Genomic DNA, 25,091 nt, shown 5'->3' on the forward strand with positions numbered 1-25,091 from the left:
CAACAGTCCCCTTTGTCACATTCTCTGTGTTTCACTTTGAAGATTTCACTCCATCTGTTTATTTACTCAACCCAGCAGGAAAACTGGAAATAGAAAAATCTGGTCTAGTGCTTAGGATTATGTCTAATGATATTGCTAGTGTCTGAAAGACAACAACAAAAAAAATAAAGATCAGCCTTCATTTTCCCAAAACTCTTCCATGTGTATGCCCAGATCCATATGTATTATTTGAGAAATGTGATATACTTCTTTCTGACTCATTTACATTTGCTGTTAGTCATCAAAAGGAGCCAGAAAAACTTTTGGAACCTCTCCCTACGAACCAGGAAGTTCCATTTCCCCTCTAGTCAACCTCAAAAGGCTCAAGTTGCAATTTAAACTCAGCAGGATGCTGGGTTATTGGCAAGATGCCTTCTCTTTGTCATCAGCCTTGTGACTGAGACCAGCAAGACACCTCATGATCCCTGTAATGAGCATAGTCCTGGAAGAGCCAAAGGTCATCAAAATAGACACAGGTATTAAATCTACCAAACATTTAAAGAAGAATTAACACCAATCCTTATTACCCTGATACCAATGCCAGGTAAGGGCACTACAAGAAAACTGAAGGCCAATTTCCCTGATGAACATAAATGCAAAAATTCTCAACAAAATTCTAGCAAAGCAAATTCAACAGCACATTTAAAGGATCACACACCATGATCAAGTGGGATTTATCTCTGAGATGCAAGGATGGCTCAACATACACAAATCAATTAGTGTCATACACCACATTAATAGAATGAAGGATAAAAATTACATGATCCTCTCAATAGATGCAGGAAAAGCATTTGACAAAATTCAACATACATTCATAATAAAAACTCTCAGCAAATTGGATATAAGGAAGATACCTCACAATAAGGGCCACATATGACAAACCCACAGCCAACATCATACTCAATGGCAAGAGGTTAAACACTTTTCCTCTAAGATCAGGCAAATGACAAGAGTGCCCATTCTCACCATTTCTATTCAACATAGTACTGGAAGTCCTAGCCCAAGCAATCAGGCAAAAGAAATAAAAGGTATCCAAAGAAAAAAAAAGAAAAAAAGAAATAAAAGGTATCCAAATTGGAAAGGAAGAAGTAAAATTCTCCTTGTTTGCAGATGATACAATCTTATATATAGAAAATTCTAAAGACTCCACCCAAATCTGTTCGAACTAATCAACGAATTAAGTTCCACATACAAAATCGACATACAGAAATCAGTTTTTTAAAAATACACTAACAACAAAACATCTGAAAAAGAAGAAAACTATCCCATTTACAATAGCACCAAAAACAACAAAATACTTAGGAATAGGTTTAACCTAGGAAGAGAAAGATCTGTATGCTGAAAATTACAAGACATTGATAAGAGAAATTGAAGACACAGATAAATGGAAGATATCCTGTGTTCATGGATCAGAAGAATTAATACTGTTAAAATGTCCACAGCACCCAAAGCTATCTGTGGATTTCATATACTCCTATTAAAATTCCTATGGCATTTTTCACAGAAATAGAACAAACAATTCAAAACTTTGTATGGAAGCACAAAAGAGTCCCGATAGCCAAGCAACCGTAAGAAAGAAGAACAAAGCTAGAGGCATCACACGTCCTGATTTCAAGCTATAGTAATCAAATCAGTATGGGACTGGCATAAAAACAGATGCCTAGACAAATGGAACTGAATCAAGAGCCCAGAAGTAAACCCACACATATATGGTCAGTTAATTTCTGACAAGGGAGCCAAGAAGATACAACAGGGAAAAGACAGTCTTTTCCATAAATGGTGTTGGGAAAACTGGATGACCACAGGCAAAAGAATGAAACTGGACCTCTATCTTACAACATTCACAAAAATTAACCTGAAATGAACTAAAGACTTAAACACATGACCTGAAACCATAAAACTCCTAGAAGAAAAAATAGACAGTAAGTTCCTTGACATCAGTCTTGGTGATGATTTTTTTGGATATGATACCAAAAGCATAAGCAACAAAAGTAAAAATAAACAAGTGGGACTGCATCAAACGAAAAAGCTTCTGTACAGCAAATGAAACCATCAACAAAACTAAAAAGCAACTTATAGAATGGGAGAAAACATTTGCTAATTATATATAAGGGGTTAATATCCAAAATATATAAAGAACACACACAACAGCAAAAAAAAAAAAATCTAATTTAAAAATGGACAAAGTATATGAATAGACATTTTTCCAAAGAGGACATACAGATGGGAAACAGGTATATGAAAAGGTGTTGAACATCACTATTCATCAGGGAAGTGCAAATCAAGACCACAATGAACTGTCACTTCATACCTACTAAGATGGTTATCATCAAAAAAATAAGAGTTAGCAAGTATTGGCGAGAAAGGAACCCTGACCCACTGTTGGTGGAATTGTAAATTGGTTCAGCCACTATAGAAAAAAGTATGGGGTTTCTGCAAAAAATTAAAAATAGAACTACCATATGATCCAGCAAACCCACTTCTGGATATATATCCAAAGGAAATGAAAACAGGAGATCAAAGAGGTATCTGCACTTTCATGTTCATTGCAGCATTATTCACAGTAGCCAAGATACAGAAACAACTTAAGTGTCTGTCAACAGAAAAATAGATAAAGAAGATGTGGTATATGCATATAATGGAATATTATTCAGCCACGACAAAGAAAGAGATTTGGTCATTTGAGACAACATGGATGAAACTTGAGGGCATTGGGCTAAGTGAAATAAGTCAGACAGAAAAAGACAAATACTGTATGATATCACTTATATGTGGAATCTGGAAAAAGTCTAACTCATAGAAACAGAGTACAGTAGTGGATACCAGGGGCAGTGGGGTGGGGGAAAAGGGGAGACATTGGTCAAATGGTACAAACTTCTAGTTATAAGATGAATAAGTTCTGGAAATCTAATGTACATCATTGGTGATTATAGTTAATACTGTATTATATACTTGAAAGTTGCTAAGAGAGTTGCATTATGTAACTGTAGCAAATCAACACCTTGTCCACCTTAAACTTACACAATGTTGAATGTCACTTATATCTTAATAAAGCTAGGAAAAATAGACACAGGGATCCAGTAGAGGAAAATCCATGTTTGTATTTCCCATTCTCAATGGCATTAATAGGTCCTTCACGAAATACTGAAGTCCAGAGTTCTTTTCTGCTTATTCAGTCTGAGGGTACAGGAATGAGTCTGTGGTCACATCCCTCCTCTAACATAAGCCACTCCTCATTCTACCAACACCCCCACTGTCTGCAATGCCCCTTCTTTGGGTTGACCTCAGAGTCTGGGGATTCTGGTCACTAAATTTAAAGCTCAAATGAAAATATGTAGCATAACCAAAGCTGGGCAGTAGGGAGAAAACCAATATGTTAGTATTGGAGTTCCCCACCCTCCCAAAATTGACCACATATTTTTATTTTTTAAATTTTTATTGAAATATCATTGATTTACACTGTTGTATTAGCTACCGGTGTATAGCAAAGTGATTCAGTTATATATATTCTTTCTCATATTCTTTTCCATTATAGGTTATTACAAGATATTGAGTATTGTTCCCTGTGCTATACAGTAGGTCCCTGTTGGTCATCTATTTTATATATAGTAGTGTGTATATTTTAATCTCAGACTCCTAAATTATCCCTCCCCCCTTTCCCCTTTGGTAATCATAAGTTTGTTTTCTATGTCTGTGTGTCTATTTCTGTTTTGTAAGTAAGTTCATTGGCATCATAGTTTAGATTCCACCTGCAAGTGATATATGATATTTGTCTTTGTCTGACTTACTTCACTTAGCATGATAATCTCTAGGTCCATTCATGTTGCAGCAAAATGGCATTATTTCATTTTTTTAATGGCTAAGTAATATTCCATTGTGTATATATACCACATCTTTATTCATCCATCTCATATTTTTATTTTCTATATTTTGTGTTGATGTTTCACATTATTACAGAAAAAAATTAAAACTTTGGACTCTTATTTTGTAATCGATATAGCTGATTGAACGTACTACCATGTTTCACACTCTCTCTCATGTCTCATAGTCACACTCCCGTGTCTCCCCAGTTGTGAGACGTGGGGTGATGTAGCAGGAGCACACGACTCCCTCTATCACCCAGTGTTTCAGCCACGATAGGTAGAAGTGTTCTTACCAACAAAACAGGCCCCGTCCCTTGGCATTTCATGGTGGCTTCATCTGGTTTCCAATGGATTAAAGGTGTTTGTTTTTGTTTTTAATAAAAGGGAAAGGAATAAATGACTAACAGCCAGTAGCCACACTAAATTACTACCAGCTGTTCTGCAGCTAGGCTCAAGAGGTAAGCATTCTTTCTACAATCAGGCAGCTTTTTTATATTAGATTGGCTGCATGTTTTAGAAGAGAGACAACATTTTATTGGCTTTTCCAGATAATGGAAAAGATACTACAAATATTGATGGCTGTTGGAAGTTTTTGAAATTTTTAAAAATCTAGTTTTGAGATAAAAGCACTTGTTTATAATCGGAGGCTCTTGGACCCCTTCCCTGCTCCCCACTCTCACCCCCGCAAAAATGAAAATGTGACTGGAGAAATTTCTGTACGAAACACATGGAAGCCTAGTGAATCATCCTTTGATTCTCTTAATATTCTTGAAAAGACTGAGCACCCTTAAATGACCTTGATTTTTTTTTTTCCCTCACTTGTCCTTGAAATAGAAGCCTAACTAAGCTTAGTATCTCTTCCCAAGTCCTATGGCTGGGTTCTCTTTGGCTCTGGTTGATCTCCATGGTATTGAATCCTCTCTTTTGCATCTTAAATTGGGGGCTCTTTCATATACATAACCTTGGCCTTTTCATGTTTCAACAGATTTCCCTGCTCAGCTGCTATTAGATTCTGCCTTTACCCATTCCAAATTATATACCTTTTTCTCTGTAAGAATTTCCTCCTGTCTCTTCCATCTGTTCTCTCCAGAAAATGTGGGGCCCCTTGTTAAATTATTAAGTGTTTCAAGATGATAACAGCAGAACACTAAATTAAGCATGGGGCCCTTCTGAGTGTGGGATGCTGTGTGACCACGTGAAGCCAGTGGGTCTGTAAGAATCACAGCTCCACCACCCTCTTCCTGTTCAACCTCCACTTCTTGCTTTCTTGATGCAAAGTCCTTGGGTGGCCAACAGAGGGAAATTCTGACCTATGATACTGCCTGGGCTAATGAGGCCACGGTTGACTCAGCTTGAAAGGAAGAATTCAGTTCCTGGAGACATTTAATATTTTCTTACTCTCCTTCTCCAAATCTGCCTGTTAATGCAGGATCTGGCCTCCTAGCAGAAGCAGGGAACTTTTCAGAAACTTAGAGATTAGAAGAATGAAAATTATCTGTTACAAACCTTGAGGTGAAAATGTACTAACTTTTGTTTCTTTTCCCCTTTAATTTGATTTCCTGTGGAACCTTCCTTTCCTGTTACTAGAATGGAGGTAAGATATTATTGTTATACCAATGTTTTGTTTCGCTTTGTTTGACATGCCATTTATTGTATTTATTATTCGTTGAGTACTGTAATCTTTCAGAAAACTTTCTAATTTCTAATCCTTTTAATATTCTCACAAAATGATGATGAAGATGAAGATAGGCAACATCTGTTGAATACTTACTATGTATCAGGCACTGTGCTAAGAGCTTTACATGCATTTAAAAAATTTATCCTCAGGACATGAAATAGGTGCTAGTATTACCCCTATTGTACAGAAAAGAAACAAAGAGACATACTTTGAACTGGAGAGCATACATGACTTACACAGTTAGTATATGATAGGCTTGGAAAAGAGACACAGAACTGACTCCCAAACCCTCCCTCATAGCTTTATCCTGCAGATAAGAAAGTAACACCATGTAATATAACACTGTGAAACTTACAGCATTTTATTTGCATAAAATTGCCTTTCATAAAAACTCTATGATGTGAAAAATTTCATCTAATTTTACAAATGATGAAACTGAGATTTAGAATGGTTAATTACTAATAATAATAGCAGTTAAGTTTTGCAGGACATTTTTGAGTACCACTGTTCTCATATTAATGTTTCAGCAACTTTATGGGGCAAAAACTATCATCCCTCTTTCTTTATATGAGGAACCTGAGGCACAAGAGTTGTCCAGACCACATAGCTAACTACAAAGCCTCAATCTGAGCTCAGACAGACAGACTCAAGAACACAGATTCATACCTATGATGCTAACCCAGGTAGCACAGCAACTGAGCAGGACCTGCAACTCAAGCCATTGAATCTAATTCTATGAAATGAAATAATCCATTGCATAAGAAAATTTAGCTTGTTCTCAATCTTTTTCCCAATTCATATAGCTTTGATGCATTTGTTTACCTAATAAATAGGTATTGAGAAAGAGTCCTGACCTGAAGGATTCTACAGAGAAGCTGAATATCCACTGAAGGGATATACAACATAAACACGGGAAAAGGTAAATTAAAATGCAGGCCAACCACAGAAGAGATGCCATCTTTCATTCATACACCTCTTTCATTCAGCACACCTGTCTTCTCTGTGCATCTTTAAAACACTCACTCTATTCCTGGCACTATATTGGAAAGTGGTAAAACAAAACAAATTGTACATATTCCCTGCACCCAAGGAATTTACATTTTACTAGGGGACCGACACACACACACACACACACACACATTAGTTACAAGGCAACATAATAATGGAATCATGCACAAATTCTAAGGGCTCAAGAACAGAAATAAATCATTCACATGCAACTAAATGCAAATGAAAATAATTTAAACTGATTATAGTCAAATAAATGCTAACTAATGAAAATTCCATACCATTTTTCACTTGTGATAACACAAGCACTTTTGGTTTTCTGCAAAGGGCTAGATAGCAAGTATATGGCTTTGTGGGCCATATGGTCTCTGTTGCAACTGCTCAGCTCTGCTACTGCAACACAAAAGGAGCCATAGACAATTTGTAAATGGATGAACCTGGCTCTGTTCCAATAAAATTTTACTTCTGGCCACCAAAATTTGAATTTCATATAATTTTCACTTCTCCTTTTGATTTTTTTCAACCATCTAAAAATGTAAACACCATCCTTAGCTCACAGGTGGTATAAAAATAGGCAGTAGGCCAAATTTGACTTGTGGGTTCTATTTGCTGATCCCTGTCATAGAGAATGAATCATATACAAAGACACTAGGCATGAAAGGATAAAAAGAATTCCAGTTTGCTTTGGAAGTTTAGAGTGGCGTAGGGCCCTGGCCATCACATTTGTTGGGAAAGTACAATGGGAGCCTGGCAGTTGCTGTATAAGGAAGAAGATGTGTCGCTATCAGAGAAGAGGTCCCGTTCTCACGTGTGCCAGCCCTAGGGAGGGCAGGAAAAGAAGATGTGGAGTTTCCGCTGGGGTAGTGGGGTTGTCCCAACCAACCATGCCATGGCTGGTCATCTGGATGTGCCCTTGGACAACATATTGTATTATGTGTTCAAAGGGAAGAGATGTTGCCCTCCTAGAAACTGGAAGATCACATTTTAAAACAGTGGACCCTTGAACAATTCAGGGGTTAGGGGCACCAACCAGCATGCCCTATAACCTTAGAGTTGACTCTCTGTCTATGTGCTTCCTCCATATCCACGTTCTGCATCCTTGGATTCAACCAATTATGGATGGGATCGTGTAGGACTGTAGTATTTATTGAAAAAAAACTGTGCATAAGTGGACCCATACAATTCAAACCCATGTTGTTCAAGGGTCAGCTGTATTCTACTGAATGTGATTCATACATGTTAAAGCAGAGAGAAAATAAAAGCAAAAGGTGTAGTGAGAATCCTTTAAATATTCCATCTGACCAAGGAGAGTTGTCTGCTATAAAATAAGTTAGAAGGGGGACTTGGGATCAAATATCAGTTGTTGCCTCCAAAAAGAGAAACTGTTCAGAAAGAGAGGTCAGCCAGGTTCAGTCTGTCAGGAGACAAGAGAGGGACTGGCTCCATGTGCAATATTAACTAGAATTTTTGGAGGTAGTCCAGCGGATCATTCCAAAACAACCAGCATTCTGTGAACAGATTCCTGTGACCTCTGCCCCACTGTTCAAATGAGCAACAGGACCAGCTGCCTCTGCTGTTGCTCCATCCACAGTCCCAAGATCTGCATGTGGAGAAATACGACTTCAGTTGGACAGAAAGGGCAGTCATCACTTGCAAAAGACAGAAGACACCAATGGAAATTTTTTGCATTCATCTTGTTCCCTGGGTTTTGCCGTGACCTCCTTAAATTTTTTAAGTGATAGGGTTAGAAGGATGAGGGAAAAAATGGCCCCATTGGCCTCCATATCTTGCCTCTGAAATTTGACCACTGCAAAAAATTTGAGGTTTATAAGTCAGCAAAACAGGGGAGGAAATTGTTCCAACTCTGACTGAAACTGTGACTGGGCAGTCTCTTTATGTATGTATTATGTATGTGTGTGTATAATATATATATATATATATATATATATATATATATATATATAGTAAAAGGGAAACTAAAATACAGGCCACCCGCAGAAGACATGCCATCTTTCATTCACACACTGTTCAGCACATGTGTCCTCCCTGTGTGTTTTTAGACCACTCACTCTATTCCTGTATATATATATTTGGTACTATATATCCCTTACCTTGTGGGGCTAATCCAAGCAAAGATATACTACCAAAGCTAAGTCTTTAATGCTTCCAGAACATCACAGAGACAGAGAAAATTAATAAGAACCATATATTTTGTATCTGTTTTTTCCCAGCATGCAAAGGGTTTTCACAGGCTAGTTATCTTCAAGCTGGTAGGAAGACAAATCAAAATTAAAACCAAGATCTTCTCATTTCTATTCAAAACCTATTCTGCTTTTTCTTTTTCCTTTTTTCTTTTGCATTATATAGCTAATGTTCAAAAATCACTGAGGACTCCGTACTATTAATTCACATTGAGGTTGTTCTAAAGATTTTTCCAGGGGGTTTTAAAAGAGAAGCAGCAGAAACTCAGAAAAAAAGAATTGGTTTTTTTTTTGTTTGTTTTTTTTAAGAATTGGTTCTTAATTGATTATTAATAATCCTTATCTCTGAGGCTATTTTCATTTTTTCTTTTGTGTAATTTTTCTTAGTTTCCAATGTTTTCTTTTAAATGTTTTTTGCGTATGTAATTAAAGAAAAAATCATGAATTTTTTAAATTAAAAATATTCATGGAAAAATAAAGAAGTGTCATTCAATAGTTAACACATGACCGTGCAACATGGATGAATAATTCTCAGCTCAGAGACACTAGGAGAAATATTCAACTTTTACATGCTATAGTTTTTTATAAATGTATGTATTTGTTATTTATATTTGGCTGTGTTGGGTCTTCATTGCTGCGCGGGCTTTCTCTAGTTGCGGCGAGTGGGGGCTACTCTTCGTTGCGGTGCGCGGGCTTCTCATTGCCGCGGCTTCTCTCATTGCAGAGCATGGGCTCTAGGCACACGGGCTTCAGTAGTTGTGGCACACGGGCTCAGTAGTTGTGGCTCACAGGTTCTAGAGCACAGTCTCAGTAATTGTGGTGCATGGGCTTAGTTGCTCCGCGGCATGTGGGATCTTCCCGGACCAGGGCTTGAACCCCCGTCCCCTGCACTGGCAGGTGGATTCTTAACCACTGCGCCACCAGGGAAGTTCCTATAGTTTTTTTCTAAGTGAAAAGAGTCACACCTGCTCTTATCCATCCTCTCTTTTTATGGAAGGATTATCAATATGTGTGACCATTTTGTAAGCCAGTTTGGGGTATTTCTAATTGTTAGGTATTATTATTCAGTTTCTTAAAGCACAGTATATCCTTGCTTCTCTAGAACTTTCTTAGTGTCAGCATACCCTGAATTCCCTCAGAGGTTGAGTCATGAGCTATTTATCTGGGTGTTTTCTCAACCCTATAGGGCCCAAGTTTTCATGGGAGTTTTGCGTTTTCTTATTCAAGGCATTCATTTAAAAAATCCCCAATGAATTACAGGTAATGCAATAAAATTCATGTTGACTAATTAGTAGAATGCTAGTATGAATTAGAGAATGATTCTATGTTACAAAACATCATTTTAAAATATAGTATTTCACGGAAGTTCATTGTTTTACCTGAATGAGTTGTATCTCATTTAATAGATTTGCTTCAAAGACCAGTCAATGATGTTTCTAATCAACTTTTCAAATTCAAATGGGGTCTGTTAGCAACTTAAACAATCCCCACAAATTCCAATTTGTTTAATTTTCTTTCCTTGAAATCCTTTATATAAAGATAATGAAATGCTAAATTCCAACAGATGTACAAATCTAAATGAGAGTGCAACTTGAATTTGCTGTCAGTGTTAATAAGATATCTGATGGAAGGCATAAGGATATATTGAGACCATTACAGTGCCTGCACATAGTAAGTGCTCAATAAATATCTGTCAGGTGAGTATAGGAGCTATTATAATTCCCAGCATTGCATTAAGGAAGCAGTGGATACGTGGAGGGAGTACCAGCTGCGGTTTCCATTTTTCTTATTGTCCTCTTCAGTTGTTATAGCAGATAAGCTTTTAATCTTATTGCTGTGCTAACACTTATATTACCCATGAACACACAATAACCTGGGTTCAGGATAATTACTTACATCACTTTACAGATTAGGACGTTGTCAGAGACCAGATGACTCTCCCCAAGACATGTGGTGAGAAAATAGCAAAAGTGAAGATGCTACTTAGCTCCTCTGAGAGCCATAGCCAATGCTTTCTCCTCCCTGTGTGGCTTTCTTCTTATTCTTTAATGGAATGCCGGGAAGATGTGTGAGTGAGAGGATCTGATTTTGGAAGATGTGCCCCAGAATTCAAATCCTTAACTATCACAATGTTTAAATAAACTATGTTCATCAGGCTGCAAGCTCTGTGGATCAGAGCAATTACTACGTTCAGTCACGTATTAATCATGATGATGAATATATTTTTTAGACGTATTTACTTGCTATGTACGCTTATATGTAACAAATGTGGAGTCAAATTTTATTTATGATGGAAACAATAAGAATTCTCCCATCCATTCTGGCCTTGAGCGTTTCCAAAGCTTTCCACATCCATTATCACATTCGATCCTCTTCATAGCCCTCTGGAGTAGCTAGAGGTAATATAATTGCTGCTGGAAATGAAGACAATATTCAGATGGAACGTTTCAACCAATTTGCTGGTGCAATCTTCTATTTCTGTGATGCAGATGTGGAAATGGAAAACAAACAAAAAGGCAGATGGGATGCTAAGAAATAGCATGTGATCAGGAATGTTTTTCACTGCTTCTTTCAGTAAACCACAGAAAGATAACAAAGGCTACTGCGCCGAGTACAGAGGGGAGGTATGTAATGCTGTCCTGGCAAAAGATGCTCTTGTTTTCTTCAACAACTCCTACATAGACCCTGAGGAGGCCCAAGAACTACTGGTCCACACTGCCTGGAATGAACTGAAAGCAGTGAGCCCATTCTGCCGGCCGGCTGCTGAAGCTTTACTGTGTAACCACATCTTCCAAGAATGTAACCCTGGGGTGGCACCTACTCCTACACCCATTTGCAGGTAAAAATTACAAAATAAATAAATGGGGAAATTCTGTTTGTCTGTCTGCCAACAGGAAAAGTTTTCAAAAGAGGAAGTTGTTAGGTGTAACAGTAAAGGCAAAAGCTGGCTTTTGTCCAAAATATAAGGTAATTAATTGGACAAAATTCCTACCATGTGAATCACTGGTGATACCCTATTATACAAGGGCTCTAAGTTAGAAAATGTCATAAAAGGTATAACGTTCTATTACATTTGTTATTGTTCACATTATTATCATATTCATAAACATCCCTGCTTTCTAGGAAATAAAAAACAAAATCCCAAACTAATATGGACCTCATTAGTAAGCCAAGATAGAGAAAATAAAGACTACATATCAAGCATTTCAGCATTATTTGCCAATAAATATGAGATCTTGGTGAGCATGTCAGACTATTAAAATACATTCCACCCAATATTCTAATTTAAGTACTGACACTCTTGTGTCATGGTGGGTGGAAGGAGTAGAAACAGTTATAAAACAGATATTTCTTTAAAACCCCCTACTCTTTAAACACTGAAATTTATAAACCCACTTTCAATAGAATTATCTTTGCCTTTATTTACTTCTTGTGTAGAAAAGACAGGAATCAATGTAGCTTTTGAGCTAAATGGAACAAAGTTCAAATACTGTTTTGTACTGCTTTCTAGATGCACTGACATATGACCTCAGCTAAACTTCAGCTTCCTCGTCTGCAATAGAGCTGAGAGGATTAAAGGATAAATTGTACCCAGGGTATATATTAGAAACTGGATGGATACTGTTTGCTTTTCAAGAAAACACACGAAGGCTACCAATACAGCACATTTCCAACTGTTTTGATAAAACCAGGAACTATTTAAATATTGAAATAGTTTTAAGGCATTCTATTCAGTATAAAAGGACTACAGAGATCATTAAAATAGAGTGCTCCATTCTTCAACTTACTGCAAATTTTGAGGGTTTGGAGACATTTTAAGACTAATATAGGGACTTCCCTGGCTGTCCAGTGGTTAAGACTTCACCTTCCAATGCTGGGGGTGTGGGTTCGATCCCTGGTCAGGGAGCTAAGATCCCGCATGCCTCGTGGCCAAAAAACCAAAACATAAAACACAAGCAACATTGTAACAAATTCAATAAAAACTTTTAAAATGGTCCACATCAAAAAAAATCTAAAAAAAAATTACTTAAGACATATAATTTGTTGTTTCTTCACTTAAGGTTATATTTTCATCAGACCTGACATCTAAGTATCTTTTGAGGAACAATGAGAATTAAAATTGAATGGTATCTTCATATGCTAGCACAAAATAAATTTATTGAGTAATTTCCCAACATTTATGCCCTAGATCAGTTTACATGCTTAGGCCACAGATGTTCTTTCTCAAGATTGAAAATAATTTAACTTTTTCGTTTTTTTAGAAAAAAATCCCATTCACTGAGATTTCAAATTTATTAGAATAGCATAGTTAATTAACTCTTAAATCTGTGAGCCATTTGTAGTGTACTTAAATTTTTTTCTTAATTCCAGCTGTTATTTAAACAAGTATTTTTTAATATTTATTTATTTATTTATTTATTTACTTATTTATTTTTGGCTGCACTGGGTCTTCGTTGCTGCCCACAGGCTTTCTCTAGTTGTGGTGAGCGGGGGCTACTCTTCGTTGTGGTGCGTGGGCTTCTCATTGCGGTGTCTTCTCTTGTTGTGGAGCATGGGCTCTAGGCATGCAGGCTTCAGTAGTTGTGGCATGCGGGCTCAGTAGTCGTGGCGCACGGGCTTAGTTGCTCCGCAGCATGTGGGATCTTGCTCGACCAGGGCTCAAACCTGTGTCCCCTGCGTTAGCAGACAGATTCTTCACCACTGTGCCACCAGGGAAGTCCCTGAGTATTTTTTTTAATCTGAAAATTGTTTCTACTTTTGTAATCCTTGTAAACAATTTATTCACATTGGGGTTGAAAAATATAGTCTAGAAATTTTCACATTTTTATACTTCATTAAGGTTTTATTTTCGCTTATATATAATCAATAATTGTTTAAAAAATTAGACATTTAAAAAGACTTGGGAATAGATTTCTTTTCATTATTTTCTTTCCTATAAGTAATATAAAAAGAATGGATAATATGATTTCATCATCAGACTTGTGTCTTTTTTATTTTAAGAATTTTTCTTATAGTATATCTCTGAGTATTTTTCTATTTTTTTATGTGCTCTAGTTTCTTGTTGGGAAACATTGTTATTTGTACTTTGAATTTCTTGCTTGCTTCTCCCTCTCAGTTATCTCCTTACTCACTATTTTCATCTTTCTTTCTGCATTCAGTTAGAACTTCTAAAGTTTTCCCCTATTATTTGTTCAATATCTTGCTGTGCCATTTCTTTCTCAATGAAGATTTCACTTGTTTCAGTGAAACAAAGTTGTTTTCACTTCTCTGTGGTCTTTATTTACTTCAGTCACTACCATGTTTAACTTAACCTAGTTTTCACTCTATTTTCCATTTCATCTTGATTTTTTTTCCCCCGTGAAAAACTCTTCTGTAGAGGCCATGCTTCAGTGCATGTCAATGAAAACAGAACAATTTTTAAAATTCTCTAACGTGTCTTTCCATGTATAATAAAAAATAATTTTCCCAAGTATTTGTTTTCTTCACATAATGTGGGCTAAAAAGTTCTTTCATATGTCCCATATTGCTTTTGCACAGTTTAGCTGTAACATCTGAATGCAGAAAGATTTGCTTATATGACCCAAGGATGGGACCAGGCATAAGAAGAAGTAAGCCAAGCAATGTTTCTCCAGTTCTTCAGAGTCTCAGAAGCCTGAAAGCCCCACTGTTCCCTCTTCCTTTGCAGACATATTAAGAATCTACATTCCATTGCTGTACTCATGACTCCCATTATATCCCATCACATTAGTATGTACAGCCCTTTCATTCTGCACATGCTCAGTTGGTCCATATTGGCAAGTGGTTGCCTGGGAAAGCAGGAGTGTAGGCATGAGTAGTAAAAAAATAAAATAAAATAGACATGTATATATAACTACACATACACACGAATGTACACACTCACACAAAATTTCCTCCTCTTTTATACTTCATATATTGAATGAATGACATTACTATTATTATCCTTAATTTCTTTAATTATCTTTAATTTCCTCTTATTATGAATCCCAAATATCTTAATTTGGAACTAACTTGATTTTTCCTATGTAGTCTATCCTATTTCCTATAAGATAAGCTTGAACAAATATTAATCCACAAAATTCTAATTAGTCCAACTAGTCTACCTAATCTTTCTTCAGCCTTTTCACTCAGTACAACATAGAGATGAACATTACAGCTTCATATTCACACAGACCTTACTCTAGCTTTCTCAGATGCAAGCACACACAGCAATGGGATAGGACTCAGCTTCTCCAAGGGTAGGGCTGGGTAAGGACTCCCAAGCCCTCCTATAACCTTTCAGGAAGGTGATACTATTCTGTTTTAGGGAACAAAGCACACAGAGACACGGACTGTGTTCCTCAGGCCCTGCCCATTAGCTCTGAGATTACAGAAAAACCTCCCAGGCTGGAAACTGCTTGACAATGATCTTTTAAAGCTCTGCGTACCTTGTTTCTGTACCTTTGTAGTTACTTTAATATGAAGTTAAGAGAAAACATATCTGGGATTCCTAATCCATTACCTTTTGAACTTGAACGTTCTTTTCCCCAGTAGCATTAGTGATATTTTAAAAACAAGACAGCATATCATCTCATGGGATAATATACTATATATTTCATAACTTCTCACATTATTTACAATAAAAGGATCTTTACAAAAACACTTTTGCCAGAACAAACAGTGTACTATGATGATGTTTTGAAAATATGGGATTTAGGCTCCACCACCAATTTGGCTTCAACGTGCTATGATTCATCAAATTTTGTTCTCCCTAAATTATTTTAGAGAATACTGCCTGGCAGTAAAGGAGCTCTTCTGTGCAAAAGAATGGCTAGCAGTGGAAGAAAAGACCCACAGGGGACTCTACAGATCTGGGATACATCTGCTCTCCATGCCGGACTGCAACAAACTCCCCAGCATGCACTGGGACCCCATGGCCTGTACCAGACTGCCATATTTAGGTAACAGAGTTCTCTTGAGACTTTGGAGGTTCAGAGAAATTTACTATTTTGAGGAAACTAAGGTGTGAATTTAAATCTCCTAATATTTCTAGGCATTTCCAATATTTTTTGAGTTCTGCCTTCCTTCCATATCTAATAACAGAATCCTATTGCTATCCTAATTGCACCGGTTAGCATAAGGATTTATTCCATTTATTCTAAAAGAAATTAAAGAGCACTTTTCGCTGCTGCTTGAGATCTTACTTTACTTCATAAGCAGATCTTATGAGAGCTCATAACATTTTATTGAATGTGCAGAGAAATGGCTAAGAAACAGTTCATATTTTGTCAGAGGAGTGGAATAAAGGCATAAAGTCCTCTTTCTTACCCAAGGAAGCAGATTTTTCAGCATGCAAAAATAAGCCATATGTTTGCAAATGCTGATCTCACAAAACAAAGCTGAATGGCTGCATGTTGCTTTAATGAACTTCATCTGTAAGGAACTATGTGGTGAGCCCTAACAGCTGTTTTAATTTCAAAGATGCAATCCTTTCACATTCGAATGTGAAGAATGTTTTCCCATTGTATATTAAAAAGCTGAAAGAGAACTTGCATTTCTTAGCACTCTCTCACAGAACACAGGAGCTATCTGGATGTTCACTTAAAACAAATTTTTATCCTTTCCCCTTCAGATTATAAAAAAGAAAACCTAACAAGTAAGTAATTTTGTTTGTGCCCTTGAAACGTTATGTGTATGTAACTGGATTCATGCATGCGTATTTACACCCATATTTCATGATGTCCAGAATGGGATGTGCGGTCCCTCTCAAAGTCTTTTCACTATACTCACCCAGGGTAGAATATGAAGGAAGATCATCGGAGAGCCCAGTTTATAGCCTCTAATTAGGCCATGGAGAGCACCATATTTAGTGAATGATGCAAATCCCATCTCCTACGTCAAGGTTACTAAGTTGCTTTATCCCTTCTATGGCTATAAAATAAGCCAATTTAAAATATCACCTTTTGATTTTGCATTCATGATATTTGTATCATCCAATAGTATAAAGTTTACAGGGTCAAATCAAATGGTTTTAAAAGGGTCATCTCAAAATCTCTAGGAAAGAATTCAAGAAGGTTGCTTGAAAAGGGGTGTCCTAGAAACTAATGTGTATCAGATGGTACGTTAAGCCTACCAGAATGCAGAAATCTTCAGAATGAAATTAGAAATTTTTTTCATGTCGACTAACTTCCTCTGATTTTCATGTTCAAGGCTCAAATCATATTCATTTCTTGGGCTAGATATTCCAGGCCTAATTGTTTCTGCACTTGGCTAAATGCCAGGACTTGATTTTACCTGCTTACTTAAAGGACTAAGACTTAAAATATTGAAAGAAAGAATGCTACTGGTCACAACTGAATCACTCAGAGCTAGGAAACAAGAACAGCTTTGGAAAACCCTAAAAATCTATTATTCTGGAAGCCTGTCAAATTGTCATTCCCAACTTGAAAGAATGAAAAAGAAATGTTTCAATTCTTTGTCACAGAAGCAACCAAAGTTAACTTTGATTGGACTTTTAATTGATGACTGTGATGTTTGTTATCCTTTGATTGTTTACTCATTCATCCATTCAAGCATTCATTGAAGGTTTACTGTATGAAAGGTGTTGACCTTCCATCCTAGATTAGACAGAAATAAGACACACAAAAGCATCCAGATTTCTGCCTTCTACACTGATTATAAGAAATTGCAAGCAGCATAGATTAGCTAAATCATTTTATGAAATCTTTGCTATATGTAAGAAGATGAACTCCAGATGTCATAAACTGATCATTTCATCTGACCATATGGTGAGGAATGTCTAAAAATATGTTCTCTAAGTTAAATACAATTATCAAAGAAATTGGCTTTAGCTCTTCAGGTAGGTTGATCGTTGAACAGAGAAGTCATCCTTATTAGGTAGACTGTCTCATATTCTGTGGGAGTGTGTAAAGCCCTCAAATATTTCTTGGAGAGTCTCTTGAATTCTGAGTAAACTCTAAAGGATATTACCAGTTCACTTTGAAGGGTGATGGAAGATTTTTTTGAATCATTAGTTTATCTTTTGGATATTTCCTTCTTGCTTCCCTTCTCCCTGTCTTTTAATGATTGCTCCTACTTTCATATTAGCATTAAGTTTAGCTCTCCAATTTAAGCCCCCCTCCCCACTCATCTTGGATTGATTTTTTAAATCTTCGAATGACTCAGTCCACAGAAACTCAGAGCAGCTTTCAAACCATCACAGCGGAGCCTGGGAAGTCTGTTACATCCACCACTGCTGTGATGCTTGATGAGAAATGCTGTCATTGGTCCTGCACGAATGTTTTACTGCTGTGCTAATATTCTCCTAGTTCCAGGTGCCTGCTTGAGTCACAGGAGTAACCAAACTTGGTCTCCACAGGCTTCAAAACCACTTGCTTAGCCACTGGTGCTCAGGGCATAATCACTGCTTCCATGCCTAGACTAAGAAGTGATACGTAGGCATCCCTTATAATCTCTGCTTTTACATGTCCTATTTCAAATGGCTTCAGGCATCCCTGCAATGAAAGTTTTCCTTTGACTCTGTGATGTGTTATAATAATATAGTTCCTTCTATGAAATCTTTTACTATACTGCAGTCAATTTCTGATATTTCATTTAGGATCTTTTAAATCTATGCTCTATAATCTGCACTTTTCTTTTGTGCTAACACTGTCAGGTTGTGATATTAGTATTATAATAACTTGCTAAAACAATCTGAAAGATTTTTCTCTTACTGGAATATATTATAAAACTGTGAAAATTGTATCTCTTCCAATACTGAAAGAATGTAACCATAATTCTATAATGACTTAAATTTCTTGGTTATGGCTAGTTTCAGACTTTCTAATTCTTCAAATTTGGTAATTAATGGGCTCCTACCATTTTCCTTAAGATTTTAAAAATGTAACTCCATAGTTATATATTATTTCATTTTTATTGACCTTTGAGTCTATTGTTAAAATGACTTTATCATTCCTAATTTTGTATATTTGTGCCTTTCTTTTCATTTTAAAATTAAAATGTCCCTGATTAGACTACTTTGTAAATATTTATCAGAAAAACTATTGACCTATTTTTAAATTCTATCATTTGTGTTATGTGTATTCTAACTTATTAATTTCTGCTTGTACATGGCTGTTACTATATCACCTGTTTCCCTCTGTTTTCTGTCGATTTTGTTTCTTTTCCAAAATCTTGAATTAAATATCTAGTTCATTCACTTCATTCTTTTTATCTAATGGAAGAAGATAATGCTATGAGTTTATCACTGAACACATCTTTGGCCAAATCTCAACAACACTGCTAGGAAGTTATTTTGTCATCTGTAACTATGGCTACTTTCTATTCTTTGATTGAAAGGTTATTAAAATGTTTCTTTTTTTAATGTCTTATTGATTTTATTTAATCTATTATTAATTGCATTTTGATCAAAGAATAGATCTGCATAATTTCTTCTTTTGAAACTTACTGAGATTCATCTTTGTGACCTGACAAAAAAGACCGTGTCTGTCAGTATCCCACAAATATTTGAAAATAAGGTTTATTCTGTCTTTTTAGGGTACAAAGTTCATTCTTCACTATTAAGACATTCTTGTTGATTATGTATTAAAATATTCTGTATCCATGTTTTTGTCTTTACTCAGTCAACTAAAAGGATTTAAAATATAATTCATAATGTTGTTTTAATAGATATACAATGGACGTTGCACCCTACAAACAGAGGGACATTAGTATGACATCTTTTGGTTTCCAGTGGTAATACAGATTTTAACTTATTTGTATATTGCATTGACCTTTTTAATAGGAATTTGACAGGAGTTCAATTGTTAGATGAACTAACTTTCTCATTTCTGTCCTACTATTTCCATTTTCCATGTTCTTCCATTTAATTCTGTTTGTAAATCAACAATACATATGTATAAAACCTCAGCTTTAGACAATCCTGACTTCAATTTCATAAAAATATTTTATTTAATAACTTAACAATGTCCATGATTGTTGTCAGGTCATAAAAACTATGATGAGTGTAAAGACACTAGCCCAGGATTTGCATTTGTCTTGGAAAAAGTATTTCCTTTCCCTGAGTCTCATCTTTAAAATTCTATGATTCTGTAAGCTGGATTTACTTACAACTAGACTTCACTGGATCCTTACAATTGAGCTTTATAGATATATAACCAGGGAGAACCTGATACATTAAAAGATAATCTTAAATTTAGTTTCCTGATTGCCTGAATACGAAAGTTGCTGCTTAAAAGTTTAAGAATGAGTGAAAATCTGTTGTTGACTTACAGCATTCCCACCAATGACGTCCTCAAAGCCGAGTGTGGACATTCCAAACGTGCCTTCCTCTTCCCTGTCCTCCTTCTCTGTCTCACCTACACACTCCATGACTGTAATAATCTCCATCATGTCCAGCTTTGCCATATTCGTGCTTCTTACCATAACCACTCTTTATTGCTGCCGAAGACGAAAACAATGGAAAAATAAGAAAAGGTGAGGTTCTAGTTTAAGTGAATCACGTGTAGTAACATTTTTAAAACCTTTATGTATTTGGTATTAAAGCTGGAGATGGGAGGAGGGGTATATATAACACTGCCACTTCCTTTATGACAGCCATTGCCTTGCTTTAACGGTAAGCAGCCCCACCATGATCTTTAAAAATGTCAATGACATGTTGCATAGGATCACATGTCCTAAGGTTAGTTTTTCACAGCAGATGGAATCTAAACCACAGTTTGGAAGAATATGGCTGTTCCTGCTCCCTCTCAGCCCCCTCAGCCCCACTGCCACTACTAGATTGGATAGTGACACGATTCCTGAAAAAAGGAATGTACCTTTAGGCTCCAAACCAAATTCTTCGCTGCTCTAAAATGGAAGGATCTTTGGTGAACTTAGCATAATTTGTTTCCTCCTAAACACCATGTCTCTTTAGAACCTAAGTCTGAGTACAAAGCTCTCACCTGGTCCTCAGCTCACTATTGATCTTACCTGTCTTACCTGCAGAGAATCAGCGGCTGTAACCCTCACTACTCTTCCTTCTGAGCTCTTGCTAGACAGACTTCATCCCAACCCCATGTACCAGAGGATGCCACTTCTTTTGAATCCCAAATTGCTCAGCCTGGAGTATCCCAGGAATAACATTGAATATGTGAGAGATATTGGAGAAGGAGCATTTGGAAGGGTCTTTCAAGCAAGGTAAAGTTGCCCACGTTAAAAAAAAAAACTACCAACTGAAATACGTTGTGTCTGAAAAGTTACCAGACATTAACTTGATTCTATGTAATATGTATAATAGTTATTATCAAATTAGTTCATTCTTCACATCATTCACCTTATTTTTATTGAGTACTGTACTTTGAATCTTGATACTTTTCCCCCTCTGCTGGAAAATAGGGTTGTGTATATGGAGAGAGTCTTTATAAAGTGTTCCGCTGATAAGCAATTAGCAAAGTTTAATCATATTTTCTTTTCAGAAGAGAATTTCGTTGTACACTTTAAATAATCATTTCTCGCATTGCTTTTAGTAAATACTTCTAAAATCTCTTCCATTTTCAATTGCTATAGTCTCCACTTAATGTTTACTTTGAAATAGTGTTTCAGTTTAAGAACTCAAAGCCTGACATGTATGGATATTAAGTAGATGTTCACAGGATGGCAAGACAGAAAAAGGAAAAAAAAATTACACAAAAATGTCAGCCAACAATGAGCTCAAAAAAACAAGTATGTATTAGGGCCAATGCTAGCCCAGTTAATGTCTTTGTGTGAGTTGGAATAAAATATCCTCTCTGCATGGATGTAGCTCCACAGACACACAGCTGGGCCACAGAGTGTGGACTTGGTTTTAATCACCAATTGTTACTTTGGCCCATTGCTCTTGGGCGGGATACAACCTTACTTCTACTCATAGTGGCCCTGGTATGGAGGTTACATGATTAATGAAAATCTCACACAAATACCTATTGGGAACCAAAAAATATGCAAGGAACACTTTTAGGCTCTTTGGGGATATAAAGATGAATAAGTCATGGTCCCTGCCTTCCAGGAATTTATATTCTGGCCAGAGATTAAGGGGTTAGGATGGTAATGATAATCCCACTGGATTTGGGCACTTTTGGTTTTCTGTTATTAATAAATAATGCATTTTTCAAACAATCTATGTTGTAAATAACCCCAGTGATTTTTATTCATTGGAGTCAAGGAGCTTTAAGTGTGACCTGCCATTGGCATCTTACTTTGGTTCTGTGGCTCTGGGAAAGGCTGCATGAGTGTGGGGATGTGTATACATGGGTTGTTATCATGTGACTCTGTGTAATCTTCCTGATCTTTGATTTCTTGCTAAATAAATATATCTCTCAGGGCTCCAGGCTTACTTCCCTATGAACCTTTCACAATGGTGGCAGTGAAGATGCTCAAAGAAGAAGCCTCAGCAGATATGCAAGCAGACTTTCAGAGGGAGGCAGCCCTCATGGCAGAATTTGATAATCCTAACATTGTGAAACTCTTAGGTATGAAAATATAAGTGAAGAAATGTATTGCATCAGAAAACAGAGGCTTGCCAAGTTTTTTCTCCTTCATACTTCACTTAGGTTTTTTCTTTCATTCCTTGATCAGAGAGATGTCTCTGTTCCTCCCCATAGAATATATTCTGTATTAGGGAGTAGACTATTTCATTAAATCACCTAAATTCAAAAAACTGAAGTTTTAAAAAACTTCTCAGAGAAATATTTTGTCATTTCATTAATTCTTTTACCAATTTTGTATTTAATTTTTAATTTAATTTATATAGTACATATAAATATACAGATTGCTAAAGTCCCTGGAATTAAAAACTAACATCAAAATAAACAAGCCAAGGTAATCGTATTCTCATTTCTTTTCCTTTTTGAACAGACTTCTAACTTTTGCCTGAAAAAAAAATAGTTAATGATCTATTTTTATGCTGATATGAAATTGTGACCATCTGATCTAATATTTCAAGTTGTCCATTTCCCTCTCAAATACAGCAAGATTTTAAAATTCACAAATGTCTTCCTGGCACTAAATCTAAGACTCTTTATGTTAACATTTTGTTTCTTTCTGGAATGAACATTGTACATTTACCTAAATGTTTTACTGCAGTCACCTGAATACTGCATCTAAGATCTTGGATTGTTTCTGTGCTCCTTTCCAAATTTCATACAACAGCTTCCTTATCATCCTTCTTCAGAAAGGAAGCAGAAACACAGGACAATTGCATTACATACTCAAAGCAAACATCCACTCATAAATTCATTCACCCAATATTTACGGAGTACTTGCTCGCCAGACACACGGTAGGTGTGTGGAATTTAAAGAAGACTTAAGATATAATCTCTAGTTGAAAGGGCTAAAATGTTGGGAAGAAACCTCAGCTAAATGGATGATTATAACAGGCAGGTAGATAGGATGCAGGGTTAAGGATAAAGAGTGAAGGAAGGAAAATCTGATCCTGGAAAGTTCAGGAGCTGAAGCACCCCATGAGGAGTGATAAATCAGTTGAATCTTAAAAGATAAATAGGAGATGTTCACACAAAGAAAGGGGGTCAGAGTTCGACTATGAAAAACCAAGCCACCACATTTTCTGATCTGGTCATTTGCTTTCGGACAATTTTTTCCCACGTGTCACTTCAGAAACGCAACCTCTAACAGGAGGCCTTGTTTTGGTTCTAGGCGTGTGTGCAGTGGGGAAGCCGATGTGCCTGCTCTTTGAATACATGGCCTACGGGGACCTCAATGAGTTCCTCCGCAGCATGTCCCCTCACCCCGGACGCAGCCTCAGTCCCAGCGACCTGCCCCGTGGGGCGCAGGCCTCCAGCCCCGGCCCGCCGCCCCTTTCCTGTGCCGAGCAGCTGTGCATCGCCAGGCAGGTGGCCGCCGGCATGGCCTACCTCTCCGAACGCAAGTTTGTCCACCGGGATTTGGCCACCAGGAACTGCCTTGTGGGTGAGAACATGGTGGTGAAAATAGCCGACTTTGGCCTCTCTAGAAACATCTACTCAGCTGACTACTACAAAGCCAACGAAAACGACGCTATCCCCATCCGCTGGATGCCCCCGGAGTCCATCTTCTATAACCGCTATACCACGGAGTCTGATGTGTGGGCCTACGGGGTGCTCCTGTGGGAGATCTTCTCCTACGGCCTGCAGCCCTACTACGGGATGGCCCACGAGGAGGTCATCTGCTACGTGCGGGACGGCAACATCCTCTCCTGCCCAGAGAACTGCCCCCTGGAACTGTACAATCTGATGCGTCTCTGTTGGAGCGAGCTGCCAGCAGACAGGCCCAGTTTCACCAGCATCCACCGAATCCTGGAACGCATGTGCGAGCGGGCAGAGGGGAGTGTGGGTGTCTGAGGTCGAAGATGGGCAGGTAGAACTCTCCAGGCTCCTCTCGGACTCTAGGAGCCTGCGGAGTCCACCACCAGAGGCCCAAGGAGACCCAGATAGGAAATAATAGCAGGCATGGGTACCATGCTGTTTGTTTCTCAGAAAAAAAAAAAAAAAAAAAAAAAGGGCAGAACTCCTGGGGTGGGTGGAAAGTGGGTGATGGGAAAGGCAGGGGAGGAAAAATGTCAGATAATTGGAGATAACTACTCTTCCTCATGGGGAAAGTTTGTATTATATACTGTACAGGAAAGAATGTCATCCTGTTCAGTTCCTGAATTAGCTGGCAGCAGAGTAAGACTCTGCTGTATTAAATTTTGATACAAAATGCAGCTGAGAGCTCCATTTTTAATAGAGTTCATTCCCGCCCATTAGGAAAGTAGCGCATCTTCCTGTAAGAAGTTTAGCTCAAGCACAGAAAACTACAAAGAAGGGAAAACCACTTATCATCTCCTCACCCAAAGACGGGTGTTGGTTTTTTATTCAATATTTCTTTAGTTTAATGCACACTTTTATATTTGTTTGTATTCTACAGAGTTGTGGCTTACTTTATTGATAGAAGGTTTCCAAGGAATAAAATGATAAATCAGCAAGGCTATATTCTTATTGTGATAAGAAATAAGTTCCCTTTTTCTGTCTTTGGGTTTCTTCTTTAGAAGTTTTTCCTTTGTGTGCACTTGTCATGAATTTAATCTGCTTATTTTATTCCTACATTTTCTTTTCTGAAAAAAATCTTTTGTGGCTAATTAATTTACCTTTTTCTTTGAAAGTTTTTTTGGTACTTTTTCTTTGCTCTTATCTTTATTTCTTCCTTTTTTCAGAACTCGGTTCTTTTTCGGTTATTTAGCTATTTTTTCTTTTTATTTCCTCCATACAACAAACACCCTGGCAGAAATAATAA

The 25,091-nt window shown here is 37.1% G+C and overlaps 1 protein-coding gene across 6 annotated transcripts in view; it reads left to right on the plus strand.

The window, feature by feature from the left end:
• The window catches only part of MUSK (muscle associated receptor tyrosine kinase), a gene marked incomplete at its 5' end in the record, with an annotated part of 88,292 nt that extends 63,504 nt beyond the window's left edge, over positions 1–24,788 (plus strand). For 2 of the 6 annotated variants that reach the window (XM_081237249.1, XM_081237250.1), the window contains 7 exons: positions 11,340–11,628; positions 15,573–15,748; positions 16,420–16,443; positions 20,081–20,282; positions 20,793–20,984; positions 22,146–22,294; positions 23,478–24,788. In XM_081237249.1, the coding sequence (XP_081093375.1) occupies positions 11,340–11,628; positions 15,573–15,748; positions 16,420–16,443; positions 20,081–20,282; positions 20,793–20,984; positions 22,146–22,294; positions 23,478–24,160 (1,715 nt within the window). In that variant the 3' untranslated portion in view covers positions 24,161–24,788. Of the gene's footprint in view, positions 1–5,489; positions 5,497–11,339; positions 11,629–15,572; positions 15,749–16,419; positions 16,444–20,080; positions 20,283–20,792; positions 20,985–22,145; positions 22,295–23,477 lie in introns of all 6 variants that reach the window. The other 4 variants (XM_081237251.1, XM_081237252.1, XM_081237247.1 and 1 more) reach the window with 2 other exon arrangements.
• Positions 24,789–25,091: the final 303 nt, after the last annotated feature.

This window comes from Mesoplodon bidens, assembly GCF_964165515.1.
Source record: "Mesoplodon bidens genome assembly, chromosome: 6".
Taxonomy (NCBI): Eukaryota; Metazoa; Chordata; class Mammalia; order Artiodactyla; family Ziphiidae; genus Mesoplodon; species Mesoplodon bidens.